Source organism: Pseudopodoces humilis, chromosome 9, assembly GCF_049639895.1.
Source record: "Pseudopodoces humilis isolate 2021_Gansu_Grassland_sample_001 chromosome 9, ASM4963989v1, whole genome shotgun sequence".
Taxonomy (NCBI): Eukaryota; Metazoa; Chordata; class Aves; order Passeriformes; family Paridae; genus Pseudopodoces; species Pseudopodoces humilis.
Window position 1 is genome coordinate 25710344 of NC_142208.1, and position 14452 is coordinate 25724795.

Here is a 14452-nt window from a genome sequence, read left to right on the forward strand (position 1 = left end):
TTTCAGACTCAGGAGGGGCCCTATGACATGGCAGCTAATTTCCTGGAAAGAGCACACGAATCTCAGACAGGGATGTCCTCCTGAAGCTTGGAGTAAGGTAAAAGGAACCTAAAATTTCCAAAGGAGCTATGTTTTAGAATTTGCAATGCTTCCTTTCCACTTAGCATGTTGGTTGTTCTGGATCCCATGTTAAAATGCCCACCTTTGCTTACTCCCCAGAGAGGCCCAGATCCTGATGTAAAGGCCTGCAACACTCACTGCTCAGGTAGCAGCCTCCTTTCCTAAATCTAGTGTAAGTGCTTTATTTAAGGTGCAGAACTGTCACCCTGAAAACCAAAGCCTTCTGATAATGTTTTCACAGTTTTAGTTACTTTCCCATGAAAGTTCTATAAACATAAGTTGTTTATCACATCCCTTCTAAGAAACATCTTTTGATGGATGTTTCACATGACCAGTGTGCTTGGGAAGGTGGTAACTTAATTATCCAGTCATTGTCAAGAATCTATAAGTACTGGAGTCAGAGAATAAAGTTTTTTCTTTTGCTGTTCTATCACTGAGAGACATTTGTGTGAATCATTTTGTGTCCTTTAGCGACACAGAACCAGCCAAATTAAGATTTCACATTTGCTGTCCCATGTTATCCTCAGATACAGAGACATCATTTTTGGTAAATGCTGATGCTTGAGAGGGAACAGATCCCTTTGGCTGTGAACCAGTTTATCAATGAGTTGTGTCCTCCAGCAGACTCTCCTTAACTTCTCTTTTTGCTTGTTAATCAACTCTGGGTGAGATCTTCCAAGTACCCAGTATTAAGTCAAACTGTTGCCATTGTAGTCTATACCAAAACCCACACTTCAATGAGAACAGAATTAGACCAACCCTGATCACTTTTGAGCTTAGGAGATCAGAGGGAAGGTTAAAAGGTGACAATCACAGCCTGTAAGTACCTCTAGGGGGAGATGATTGCTGATAGTACAGAGTTCTTTAATCTACACAAAAAGACATAACAAAATCCAACACCTTGAATCCCAGACTAGATAAATTCGGACTACAAACACGGTGCATAAGTTCAAAGCTCAGAATAATTAGCTGCGGGGAAATAGTTGGAGGAGATAGTCAGAAGAGAAGCAGTGCATTTTCCATCATCTGAGGAAAATTTTTAATGCAAAACAACAACAACAAAAAGTCAGGTTCTGCCTTAGTCACAAAGAGTTAAATAAAGCAGAAGGTACTGATCAAATTCATTTGCATTATACAGAAGAGAATCGTGTGTGATTATGAAGCTCCCTCTTGGCTCTACAAAATCCATGACAACCTCTCCCCTCAGAAACTAATTAGGGTTTCTGGATACTTTAGCCATAATTATATGTGAAGTAACAGTTCTAATGTCTGTGCAAGCACAGAGGCAGCAGAACATGATGGATGACACTCTCATATCTGAGCAGAGCCCTGGGGCAGGGAGGTGTGTTGGGAACCATTTCATCCACCTGTAGCACATGACAGCAAGGTGCTTTTGCACATGTGGTTTAGCATGGGGTGCTGGGGCTCAGCATAGGTCAATTCCAAATAAAAAAAAACCTTCAGCTTGAAAGGTTGTTGTCCTAAAAAATCTTCCAAAGCCCCTACTTTTTTTCTTCTTACTGAAGAAAAGAGGGTGAAGAAAAACAGTAGAAACTCTTCCAGATTTTGGTTAACTATGCTCACCTTTCTTAAGGAAGAAAGCTATTGGCAACTTGCATGAAATTGCAATAAACCCTGCAGCTGAGGCACAGCCACACACACAAAGCACTACTTAAATTTCCATGTCAGTACCTCCAAGGACCATTAGTATCTCGGTATTTGGTTTATCATTTTCTTGCATCTGTGACTACATAGAAGCATTCCCAGATCCCTCTCTCCCTCCCTCTTCTGTCAGAGAGCTCCTCCAGGATTATTTTGACCTCAGTCCATCAGGAATACAAACCTCTGTGTTGTTCCCAAACCACCAGACATAAGTAAGTGTTCCCACTTGGCTTGGCCACAGCACTGCTGTGGCATTGATCTCCTTGTTCTTTGTGGTGACAAAGGGTAGAGACAAGTGAACGTGCTCCAAGGGGCCTGCAGAGACAGAAGCAGCAGGTGAGTTCTCCCTCCATCTGAAAAGTCAACCTGGGTGGGATATCCATTGGTTTAGGGAAGAAAATTCTTCCCCAAATCACTGTGGAACATGACAGACTGTTGTGGCTTGGTACCATTTCTAGAGAGGAAGGGTTAAACCTGTTCCTCAGAGGACAGGAGCCACCCCTGTACCTGGAGCTGAAAAGCTTGGGCTCTCTACTGCATGAATGTCATGAAGTCAGGAGCTGATATGACTTTTACAATAGGGACAGTGCCCTGTTGTGTGAATATGGCCTTCACTGGGAAGACATCAGAATGTGCAGACAAAGGGCTTCAGTAGACATGAAGTATCTTTGCTTGAAAACTGCTATGGTTTGGTGAACTTCAGCAGAAACTCCTTCTGAAGGCAGCTATTCACTGTGTCTGCATTTTAATGTTACCTTATACTCCCTCCTTTTCATCAATAAAAGGATTTTATTTCTTCAGCATAAACAGAACATAATTCATTCGACAAGTGACATTATGCCCAGGGTTACACATTTCCCATCTTCTGGAAACAGATGGGCCTTTATTGTTAAATCTTGTTCTATAGATTATTTTTAAAATGTGTTCTGACTGTTCACTAAGAGAACAAAGCAATTGTCCTGAGTGACAAGGAAAGAAAAATAAAGAAACCTCAGGTGACATAAGGACATGAGTTCCTTAAACATATTAAGGCCACATCTACACATCCTCTATCTGCGAGCTCTCCAGTGATGAGAATTGTTCATATGGAGTTGAGATGCATTGCTAGAGAATTTTATGTATTTCCAGGGAGGATCTTTCAGGATATACCTCATGCATTAATCACCACTTAGACCTTGCTTTTCAGCCTAAATGAATACCAAATATTCTGGAGAAAACATCCTGTGTAACACAATAGGCAGAGTGAGGAAAAAAACTCTCTCAAATCAGACTGTACAAACAATGCCAGAATAAGGACCAGTGTTCCTGATTTATTAGTGAAATGCATCTTTCTCTGGGTTGTAGACACAGCCACTGCTTAAGCTGAAGCAGCCCAATTAAGAGTTATCCATGATCAGATTAACCAAAGCCTGCTTATACATGAGACCATGGCTTATTTTGCCTTCTATAAGCAGCAATCAACACTCTTGGAAATTCATGAGATGCCACAATTTCACCCTTATGATTTTAATGGCATCCTCCTCCTCATATCCATTTCCATCACCACCCTGTTCCTGCTGTCAGCAAGACCCTAAGACCTGAAAAACAGCAATTTCCCCAGCTAAATGCAGTGACAACTGTAATGATGGAGCCCATGAAAAATCTGATACTCTCCAGCATTACTGTATCACTGCTCTGAACAGATCTCAAACGATCCTGCACAGCAGAGAATGCCCAGCACCTCCTTGGACTTTCCTCATACACCTGCTAGGAAGGGATATGAAGAATGGCTCAAGCAACCCAATTCTGCCTGAACATTTCCCAGCACAGCTGGATCAAGGAGGCTGAAAAGCTGAGCTGTTATCTGGCCAGCAGATGGGGATAGCTCACTCTGGATAGGCCCTCCTGCTAGGAGACTGCTTTCTCCCAGGTAAGTTTGAAGAGGATTCAAGAAAATGAATTTCTGAGCTTCATGCAGGGCTGTGGAGGCTACGGCCTTCAGCTGTCCCTGGAAAACAAAAAAGTGTGTACAAGCTGTAGAAAACTGAAAGGGAGAAGCTTCTCAAAAGGCTCACTTGCAGAGGTGATGTTATTCTGAAGCATCTGAAGCATCCACAGATAATTTTCCAGGAGAAAATTTTCACGTATCAGGACATCTAAGAGACAGGCTGTTGGCTTGAGCAGTTTACATACAACAGTTTATATTGTCCATCCAGCTCAAAATGCCCCTGTCTCACAGTAACCTGCATTTCTGGATCCCTGGAGCAGGAAAGGCACTGCTTCTGTGCACTGGCCACATGGCTGCAGCAGCATGAGGGGAGCATGGCATGAAGGTTTTACTTTTATCTTTGAAACCACAAGCACTGAAGGCTCAGTGCCTGCAGCTTTCTCCTGCAGAAAGAGTGCTGGCCACAGGTAAGGAAGGTTTTGGAAGGCCCAGATCTGGCTGCAGACACTCATGTATTAACCCTGTAACCAGGGATCACCCAGTTTGTAGCCCTTCCTAAATCTCTGGATGCTGAGGCTGCACATTGCTTGTCTGTACCTCTGACAATGCAGAGTGTGTGTCTGTTTTAAGGACAGATGTTTTTGCAAAACTCCCCAAAGGCCAAGCTCAAACACCCCAAGCAGAATACTCAGCAGAGGGCTGAGTGGCAATGCAAGCATTCAAACAGGATAAGGAGGTTTTGTGGCTCAGGGTGTTAGACTCTGGAGAGGGCTGGATCTCCTGTGCATCCCTGTCCTCAGCAAGTCTATTGCTAGGCTGAGCGGCACCATGCTCATTTGTGATCTGTTTTGCAGCCCCTAATTCTTGTCATGTAGAGAAAGGTGAGACATATCCCTTAGAGCTGTCACTTCTCCAGGGAGTCTGGCACATATAATCTGGGCCTGGCTGCAATAATCACTCTGTGTGCTGGCAATTACCTATGCAAAACACAAACATACACTATCAGCTGCTAAGTCACACAAACAAATCTGAATATTGTTACTTTCCTGTATAGCTTAAGCAACCAAAACACTTCATAAGCCTTCAGTGTCTCAAGAAATGCATTAGAGCAGCTGCAGATGAGAAAGACACTATGAGTGGGTAAAGGCTGGACACCTGCCAACCAAAGGTGTTTTTGAAGGGGGACATTCAGGTGGATATTTGCTCCTGCTCCTCTAGTTCTCCTTCATAAAAATGCTATCTCCCACACTCCTGCCTCCCACTGTTCCCATCTGTTGACACAATGGCTCTTCACTAAAAAGCTGCTCTTCTACCCTGAAAAGGCAGCTGCTTTCATGCTGTGTGAACTAACCCCAAAACTAGAGGTAAAGTGTAGGGAATGTGCCAAATCATCTGCACAATATGTGGAGTTAGTTTGGTAGATGGTAAACAATATTTCTGTAAACGTAACTTCATGTTTTGGAATTTCCTTTTTTCTCAGTTAATCTGGTACACAGTGAAAACATAAACAACAAACAAAAAAACTCCACCATATAAAGAAAATTATGGCCCCAAACAAAATCCATTACAAATGTTACAAAATTTTGATAAATAGTTTGACCTTTTGGGTTCATAACCATGTGCTAGAATAAATATGAGAGATTACAATGTTGGTTTTATGCAAGAACTTGGGATACATTCCAGTTGTAAATCAGACACATATGAAGTATAAAAATGTTAAAAAGAATAGCAGAAAAGCAATGTGAGGATAGTTTTTTAGGTGTTTTGGTTTTTTTTTGCAATACTATTTAATACAAATATTTTGGTTCCTATGACAACAGAAACACTGAAATGCACTGGTTTCCATCCCAGAGCTGGGTGTGTTTCATTAACATAAAAACATGCACAAAGTAAAATTCAAAGCTTTTAAAAATCATTAAAGATCCCTGGGTGTCTTTGTTGTTCTAGAAGTATAAGCTTGGTAATGAAAGTGCATTTCAGGACAGTCCTTAGAGGTGTCCCAAATTAGACTATCCAAAATTAGAGATAAAAACATGGTTTAAAAAGCAAAAATTAATGATTAGACTTGATGATCTAAGAGGTCTTTTCCAACCTTAATGAATCTATGTTTCCTCTCAGTCTGGAATCAACAGTCTGTCTGGGGGACAGGGGAACACTCATCGTTTCCCACCATTGTGGACCCAGCTGCCAAATTCCAAATGTCACCTCTAGCTACAAGCAGTAATTCTAAAAGGAAACCAGGAGCTAAGAAGGGGTATGAACATACATACACGTTACGTGCAGGTAGAGGACAGCGCTGTCAGAGCCCAGGCTGTTTTCCACCAGCACGGTCACTCGGAATATGCCCACGTTCTGATAGATGTGCTTGATCCCATCTTCTGTTGAGCTGAGATTGGCATATGACACAGCGATGCCGTCTCCAAAATCCACCTGAAAGAGGGATCTCTGGAGGTCTCCCTGTGGTGAGAGAGAAAGGATGGAAACAGACTCTGTTTTGCTTTTGAGAGACGGGATCAGTGGGGTGACCGGGACCAACTGGAGAACAGCAACAAGGTCTGATGCACCAGAGGAACAGTCTGCACTGACCTGTCACACAACCATGGCTGCTAAAGATCCCTTCTTTTCATGTAAGATGCAGCATCTTGCCTTACCTTTAAACATCCTCACTCCCTAGGAAACCCCCCCTCTGGCTCTGCATGGTACTCATGCTGGCTGTTCACACTTGCTGGCTACTGCTGTGGAGCACCTCCACAGCCTGGTGCGCTGGAGCAGTGCCCACTATCTGGAATGATGGAAAATTAATAGCTGATAATTAATAATGTTTCATAAAATTGGCTGAAATGACATTTCATTTACTTTGGGTTTGTTTCTTCTTCCTTTTCTTTCTTCTCTTTTCTCCCTCTTTTCCTTTTAGAAGCAGTCCTCTGGATTCCCAAGTCCCCTTCTGGAATCAAGGGTACCTGTGTGAGTGGCTGGCATCAGACAGGTATCCACACCAGAAAGGGATGTGAATGTATGTGACTATAAGAGGAAATTGTAACAGAACTTTTATCTTCCTCAAGTTCTCTGTCTTTTTATAACTTGTTGTGAAGGCAGAAATAGTGAAGGCTTGCCTGAATGGAAAGCAAAAGGAGCAGAGCTCTACCTGATGGTGACAAGAGCAACGAATTTTCCCAGATGCTCTCTTTTAATAGACTAAAGTTGTTTTTACACTGCCTTGGCACCCTGCTGGAAGCTCTGTTGCTTCCAAACAGATTAGACAAAAATAACTGTGTTGCTCAGTTGTGGAGAATCCCAGACTGAAGGTGTGGCAGGGGAAATGGTCTTTAGAGCAGAGTTATGTCCTTTGTTAACATGAGTGATAAGAAAGATGTGCAGTTTCAAACACCGTGCAGTACTCTGGGCACTTCTGTCTGTTTGACTGAGCCAGCAGAAGCCACCAAGTGGGATACACTTCCACAGCCAGGAGTGACCACACATCACCTCTGAACCTCTTTTCAGAGGGGGACTATTATTATTTCAAGTCCAGTGCTGGACTCAGACCAAATACAGAGATCTCTGAAATGCCCTTTGATGCTCTCCCAATTCCTCCAGGTCCATCATTATACAGGTTTTAGTTGTCTTTTCTTACTCAAAAGGAGATTATGTCTTTGAACAGCAAAGCCATTCTGCTGGGAGAAAAGCTTTTCACATGGTTAAAACTGTGCCACCATAGTGACCCCACTGGATTTATCAGCTCTGAGGATATTCCAGGTCATGCAGTTGAAGTCTGTTTCAGGTTGTGGAATATTCCTCAACATGTCTGAGGTAGCAGCAGAAGATGAAAAGGGTGACAGCCTTTTAGAATAGCCTCACTTCTCCAAGTGTCAAAATCTGTGCTCTAATGAACCTTTTCTTCTCTTGTCTTCATTTTTTCCATAGCCACGAAACTCATGCTGTCTACAGGTGTAGCGAGGGAACGGAGCCATTTCTAAGGCATGCAAGATTTAGATTTCAATTTTTAGGTAGAGAAGATGCTGACAGAAACAACTGAAAATCTAATTAAAGAAGAGCTTCAGCTGCTGTTTCCCCACTCTTTTTCATTTGCTTTGGCCTTTCCTGTTTTAAAACCCTTTGAACTGGAAATACATTTTCCATTGAGTAAGATCCAGGCTATAGCACTCCTCTGAAAATGCCACATTTTGAAAATCTGACATTTAAAATTTTAGCTTAGGAAGTGGGAGAGAAAAGTCAGGAAAGCAAAGAGACTGTGTTTTGACTCGTTCTAATATTTTATCTGTGCCAGGTAAGAGCACGCGCAGAGTAAGACAAGAAGAGAAAGGAGATGAGCCAAAATCCAAACATTTCCCACACAGCCCACACCTGATTTAAACCCAGCTGTCACTGTCTCTGTCTCCAGCATCCCTCCAGAGCCACTTGCAAGAGGTTGTTTTACCAAGAGCAATTTTATTCTGCAACAATTTGATGCCTATCCATACATCTTGCAAAAACCCTTCCTGTTGCTTTTTCCAGCTCCTCCTTTTTATTTTGTCAAGCTCAATACTCCACAACAGGATTTTTCTGAAGCTTTTAGCCCAGTTAAAGCTGACATGAAACTCCCCGCATTACCTGCAGGAGACAGACACTGCTGCTATTGGAGTGTTTTCACGGATTAATTAATTGTGTTTTCTTTAGAGTAACCCCTTTCTCTGCAATATGCACAAGCTTGGATATAACCTGAAGTACAATCTTGATAAAGGCTCTTGTGCAGCCAAAGGCTTAAGCATATGCTGAGCATTAAGAATTTTAGCCTGAAAAGAAGCCCTAACAATTAAAAACAAGTTACCCAAGGCCCCATATTAAGACATACCGAGACAACATTAGTTATTAAAATATAAATCAGAAATTTACTATTTTCTAAGGGATTTTCTCATTAAATGTCCAGGTTTTTTTCAAAGTATATACAAAATATTCCTCTCTCCCTCCTTCCTGGTGCTGCCTCCTAAGCCAAGTGCACCTTTTTCCTGCATCTTACCAAAGGAACCTCAAGTGCACACAAGATCTGGACGTTGCCAAAAAACTCTGTCAAGCTTCCTGCTAAAGGTATATCAAGAAACATCCCATACAGTTTTCAACAATATTTTTATATTTTGATTACTTTTATGCAGCTCTCAATACTTTGGTGGATGTGAGATATGAAACCTACCTAGCAGGATTCTCTCTTTCAAATACACCATTGGGATCTTGCCCTGAAAGTTGTGATAATGCATTTTCCTTATTGACTTTGAGTATTTGTATCTAAATGGAAGTATTAAAAAATGGAACAAACACAGCTCAAGGTTTTTAATCTTGGTTCCCATGTTTCAGATTTCATTTTTAAGTCTTTAATTATGTGCCGACTTCTGTGTCTTCCTTAGAGATGTTTACAATAGATTTAATTATCCTTTGCAAGAAACATACAAGGCTGCTGTTGGAGGGTTTTCATGGATTAGTTTATTATGCTTTTTTTAGATTAGCCCCTTTCCCTCTTTGGCATTTTCCTGTCACCAGAAGAAATCATTAATCAAAGATATTTGCACTGGAACTGAATATCTACACATTGCATACCTATAATCTAGATCTGTTTAAAGTATATTCTTACTTTTTAACAGAGACTCAGATCCAATTTGATCAAGAACTGAAAAACATGCTTTCCTATGTAAATCCCTGCTTTCAGAGAGATGGCCTTAATTTTTTAAATCAGAAATTGAACAGATAGGTGCCTTTTCACAGGGCAAATAGCTTGATACTTTTCAGATGTACGTCTTTTTCAACAGCAAATAGTGAGTTGTACTGATCACATCATTCATCCTGACTGCCAGTTGTGCCAGCTCAACTCAGCTATGATCTCTTTTTACAGTACTAGATCTTCTGTGCCCCAGGAATCAGTAACAGCCTCTCAGGATTATACAGAATAATTCAACTTGTGTGACTGGAAGTGCATTACAAGACTCTGGTGCTGTGTGTCATTAGGAAGGCAAAGTCCACTTTCATACATTTCATGGAATTTCAACAATGGATTTAAAAAGGCATCGAAGGCTCTGATTTCTCCTAACCAACTTGTCATCATCAGAAAATGCAATTAGAATTCAGATGAGAGTGGTATGGGGGAGGGCACATACTGTGTTATTTGTGTATTACTACAGGAGAGTAGTGCTGTTAGTAAGATAAACAGCTGGGATTCAGTGCACTGAAAGTTAGGATAAACATTTCATATTTCTGTAATCATTACCAACAATCTTGTGATATCAAAAGAGGGAACACAGTGGGATACTGTAAAAAACAAAAACAAAAACCAAAAAGCCAAAAACAGACTATGCTTTTAATTACTACTAGCTTTGCATCTTTAATTTGAGTACATCAACAATCAAAACAAGGCTAAGCTCATCTCCACAAGCTTCAGCTGAGTTGAATACTGAACAATAGTGCTGAGGTGGGAAATGTTAATGGCATTGTGCCCCCAGCAGGATCCCCAAGCTCATTAAATGTACCTGAGACACAGTGCACCTTGCACAGCCATGTATCAACACTGCCATTAACAGGGAGCCACGGCACTCTTTAGGAAATTCAGGGCTTCATTTGTATGTTCAGATGGTAAGAGAGAGTCCTCTGGATATATGAGCAATCACTACACGAATGCAAGGCATGGGGGGTATGAGGCGGAAAGCAAGGCTCTATTTTCGAATGAGGGAATAAAACATCAGAAAGTTTAAGTTTCTTACTCAAGGTCATTCAGAAGGAGCTCAGAGTGTGGTTCAGGAATGAGTTCAGATTGCCTGAATTCTAGCCTGTGGCCTGAAGTGTAGGAACAAATTAGCTTTCCCCACACATTAGTCTAATCCAAACATCACATAGCAGCAGCAAGCAGTTAAAAGCAAGCCGAAATCTACTCCCAGTGGAGTGACTTTGCCAAGTGAGAACTGAGGCAGACCTGGAATGTCAAAGATTTTTGGCTGTCATTTTATCAAGATAAAAAATAAATTAGAGGAGGCAGTTTCTCTGTGAATTATCTGTAATGAAACAGTCAAAGCCCTGAACCTTGCTGCCCTGAATGTCTTTACCGTCCATTTCCTCAGCAAAGACGTGTGAGCAATCAGATGAAGCAAGTTTGAAAGCCATTGTGCCGAACAGCGTTGCTCTGGAGGCTGCAGCTTTCAGTCTCTGCTGAAGCAGTACAGCAGCACAAGTGTCTGATGTTCACACAAATATCTCCAGCATACAAATAACAATCGTGGTTGTGACAGGCAAGAGACCTACGCGGACATGTGATCAGGAAGACACACAGAAGCAACACACACTTAATAAAATCTCTCTATTTTCTACAACAGAGAAGCAAAACAAGGACAAGGACACTGGGATGAATAACTTAAGCAGGAAAAGTGTCTTTGTAACTTCGTGTTTTGGTTTTCTTCTGCTGCTGTCCAAAAATAAAGCAAATATTCTGGTTTTTAGGCTGAGAAATGACCCTTATTAAATGCTGTAGCGTGAGGGCTACCAGCCCTAGGTCTCTGCATGTAGCCCAGGCCAGGACAAAGGATTAACCTTTAAACTGGCAGCATGTTTAGGCAACAAAAATTTTGCTTTTAAGCAAAACTACTCTCATGTGCTCTCACACAATGACAGTAATGCTGTTGGCATTCTTCTTATCTCATGGAAATTTAAAAGCAAAATTCCCAGCTTAAGTACAATTCCTTGCTTATTAAACACTTCCAAAATACTTCATAAAATGCAATACATGATCATTAGCAATATTGATGATTCCTGACTATTGTCACCCACTGAAATATCATGATACCCACCACCCATATCATGATTACTATACCCAGATTAACTGGACAAGTAACTTGGCCAAACCTTTCCAATAATGGGACCATAAATATTAAGTGCAACATGACCTTGCAAGCAGTTTAGAGGAATTTATACAGAAATTCTAAAAGGTGACAGGAGACTTGGATCACATTTGAAAGAATACATTCAGATGATTTCCAATGACCTGTTGGTTGGGTTTGCTTTTAATGATATTTATATGCTGCCAGATATATAAATGCTTCACAGGAAAATTTCATGTGAGTCAGGGTTAGAGAAAGTGGGCCACAATCCCAGCTCTCAGAAATCAGCAATGCTCAGTGTGCTCCTGGGTTTGCTTCCTGCCCTCCCTCCACTGGCACAGACTTCAGTGATGATTTTCTTTTGTGTCTTCTTCAATAGCAGAACACTTCTGAATGCCTTGTCCTGGCTTCTCTTGGGGCATCTTTTGCTCACATTGTGTTTTTGTCGGAACGCACAGTCGTGGCTCTCAGCATCACCACAGGCACAACCCAGCTCTACAAGGAACCGCTGTGCTGCGGTTCCTGTGCCCAAATCCCACACCTGAGTGAAAACATCAGCTTTTTACTGCTGCCATTTGTCTCTCCCTGCCCTCCTAGCAATCTGCTCCACTACAGAGATGCAGTGAATTTTCAGGGCCTCCAGTGAACCTGCTTCTGCAGTCTGTTTCTCTTTTCAAACCCAGGTGGATTCCTAGATGGAGCAGAAAGATAACAGGAGCACAAATCTCAAACTTGTACCTGGGCTCACCAGCTTCTCTTTTTTTCTTTTCTTGTTCCTGAAGATCAAGTGGAACATGGACATGAAAAAAGTGAGCTGGGAGGCTGCAGTGTATGAAACAGCTCTGCAGATTTGAAGGCTTCAAACAAACTGTCTCAGAGGGATACAGGAGATGTTAAGATGCAAAAGGAAAGGCCATTGCTTTTTCACACCCTAGAAGATATCAGCTGTCACTCACACTAAAGGAGGGGTCCCCACCACGATGTAGCACTCTAAAATACTGCCCACCACTCCAGGAGACAAGGGTTGAATAGGGCACGCTTTTTTCACACACTCTTGGGGGAAAAGATGTGCAAGGTGACATATCCAGCCCATTTTAAATTTCCTGATGCTTTCCCCTCAGTAAAAATGAAGTTGCATAGATTTTTTGGATACTGAACATCCTGGATTGTACTGTGATATATTCCTGTGCAGGACAGAACTAAATAGAAATTGGCAAATTCTTGTCTTGTGATACCTCTGCCTTGTATGCAAAGGAAAGGAACTTCCCTTTGAGAAGTGAGGTTGGGGATCCAGAGATCCCTTTCAACCTCAATTATTCTGTGAAATCAATATCCATTTCATAAAAGGATGCTTGTTCTTTTGATGGATGTTTTCTAGTGAGTGGTGTTTTTTTTTGTCACTGAAAGAGTTAAATTGGTAATATGGTTAAATGGTTTAGTCTACACACAGTTTTGTTGCTTCAACTAAATTTTAGTCCCCTATAGCTTGCACATCACTGGACAAATATTCCTGTTTGTTGAACATTTCTTTTGTTGCAACACTCACACAAAGTCTTTGCCAGACTGGGTAAAATTCACCCAAAGACTTTTTTGGTTGCTCTTTAAGTTGACAAATCTAGGAGCAGGAGGTCAAGACTCATCTAACAGGGAGAGTAATTGGAAAGGCTGGAGGCTGATCAATACTGCTCCAGCCCTCAGAGCAATTCCTAACCTCTTCTTTATCAGATACACTGGAAGAAGAGCTCCCTTTAGATCTCCTCAGAACTGATTCACTCACTCATCAAAACATCTGTTCTGTAGTCCTTGACACCCAACATGAGAGAGGCACCATCTCATGCTGGAGAAGGTGTTGCTTCCAGACTCTGGAAGTGCACACTGAAGCAGAGCTGCCAGAAAAGATCAGAATGAATGAAAGAGACAGAACAATGCACAGCAGCTCCCTGTATGACCAAGTGGTCAGGGGTCTCTTACACAATACGTGAGCTGAAGCACTCACAGAAGAAAGAGCAGGACATTTCTCCTGAGTTTCCCACACTGTGGGTGATTGTCTCTCCCTCTGACTATTGGCATAATTCTTTGATAGTTTTGTGACTGAGTATTCAGGTTATCCATCTCCTTCTCCCAGTCTGTTTCAAAACTTTGCTCAGAAGAGAAAGGTGATGAAAAGAGCATATTTTTTTACTTTTTTTTTATTTATTTTAAAGCCTGGAGACTGACTTCTGTTTTGGACCTTTTCCTTTTCATCTTTAAATGCAGGAATCAATAATTTAGCCAGATGAAATTATATGTTCACACTGTTATTACAGCATCATAGTAACTATGTTATATGACTGTCAGTACTGAAATAAAGTGACCATAATTTGGAAAGAATAAACATTCAGGGCAAAAACTGCTTCAGGTTAGATATGATTTATGGTATTGCCTTTACAAATCAGGACACCTGTTTGCTGGGGAAAGCATCAATAATAGAGATGTTAAAAAAAAAATCTTTCCTCACAGATGGCATTTACTGTGGAGACGGTCAGAAGTAATTTCCTTGAATACTCTAAACTCTAAACTAAAAAGGGATGTACATTGTCACTTGAATACTCTGCACTGTAAAGGGATGTACATTGTCCCTTGGTGTTAAAGCATACTTGTTTTAGGATTTATTGGCCAGTAAGTGAGGAAAAGGGGTAGAAGTTTAAAGAAATCAAATTAGATTAGGGAAAAAGAAAAAAACTGCTATTTTGTGAATGTTCCTGCTTGTGCACCTGCAATTAAACACAGATAAAGAAGTGCTGAAAAGAAAGAAGAGGTGAAAAGATTTAAATACTTTTTTCTATGGATTCTGGAATGGAGGAAGAAGAACAATGAAATACCAAGCTACAGATACAACAAAAACACAGATCAATGT

The 14452-nt window shown here is 41.2% G+C and overlaps 1 protein-coding gene across 3 annotated transcripts in view; it reads right to left on the reverse strand.

The window, feature by feature from the left end:
- LOC102104334 (VPS10 domain-containing receptor SorCS1) overlaps window positions 1-14452 on the reverse strand; it is a 261124-nt gene that overhangs the window by 20312 nt on the left and 226360 nt on the right. For all 3 annotated transcript variants that reach the window (XM_005520882.3, XM_088059513.1, XM_088059512.1), the window contains 2 exons: window positions 5980-6166; window positions 1964-2097 (listed from right to left, as the gene is read on the reverse strand). In XM_005520882.3, coding sequence (XP_005520939.2) covers window positions 1964-2097; window positions 5980-6166 — 321 coding nt within the window. The remainder of the gene's footprint in view (window positions 1-1963; window positions 2098-5979; window positions 6167-14452) is intronic.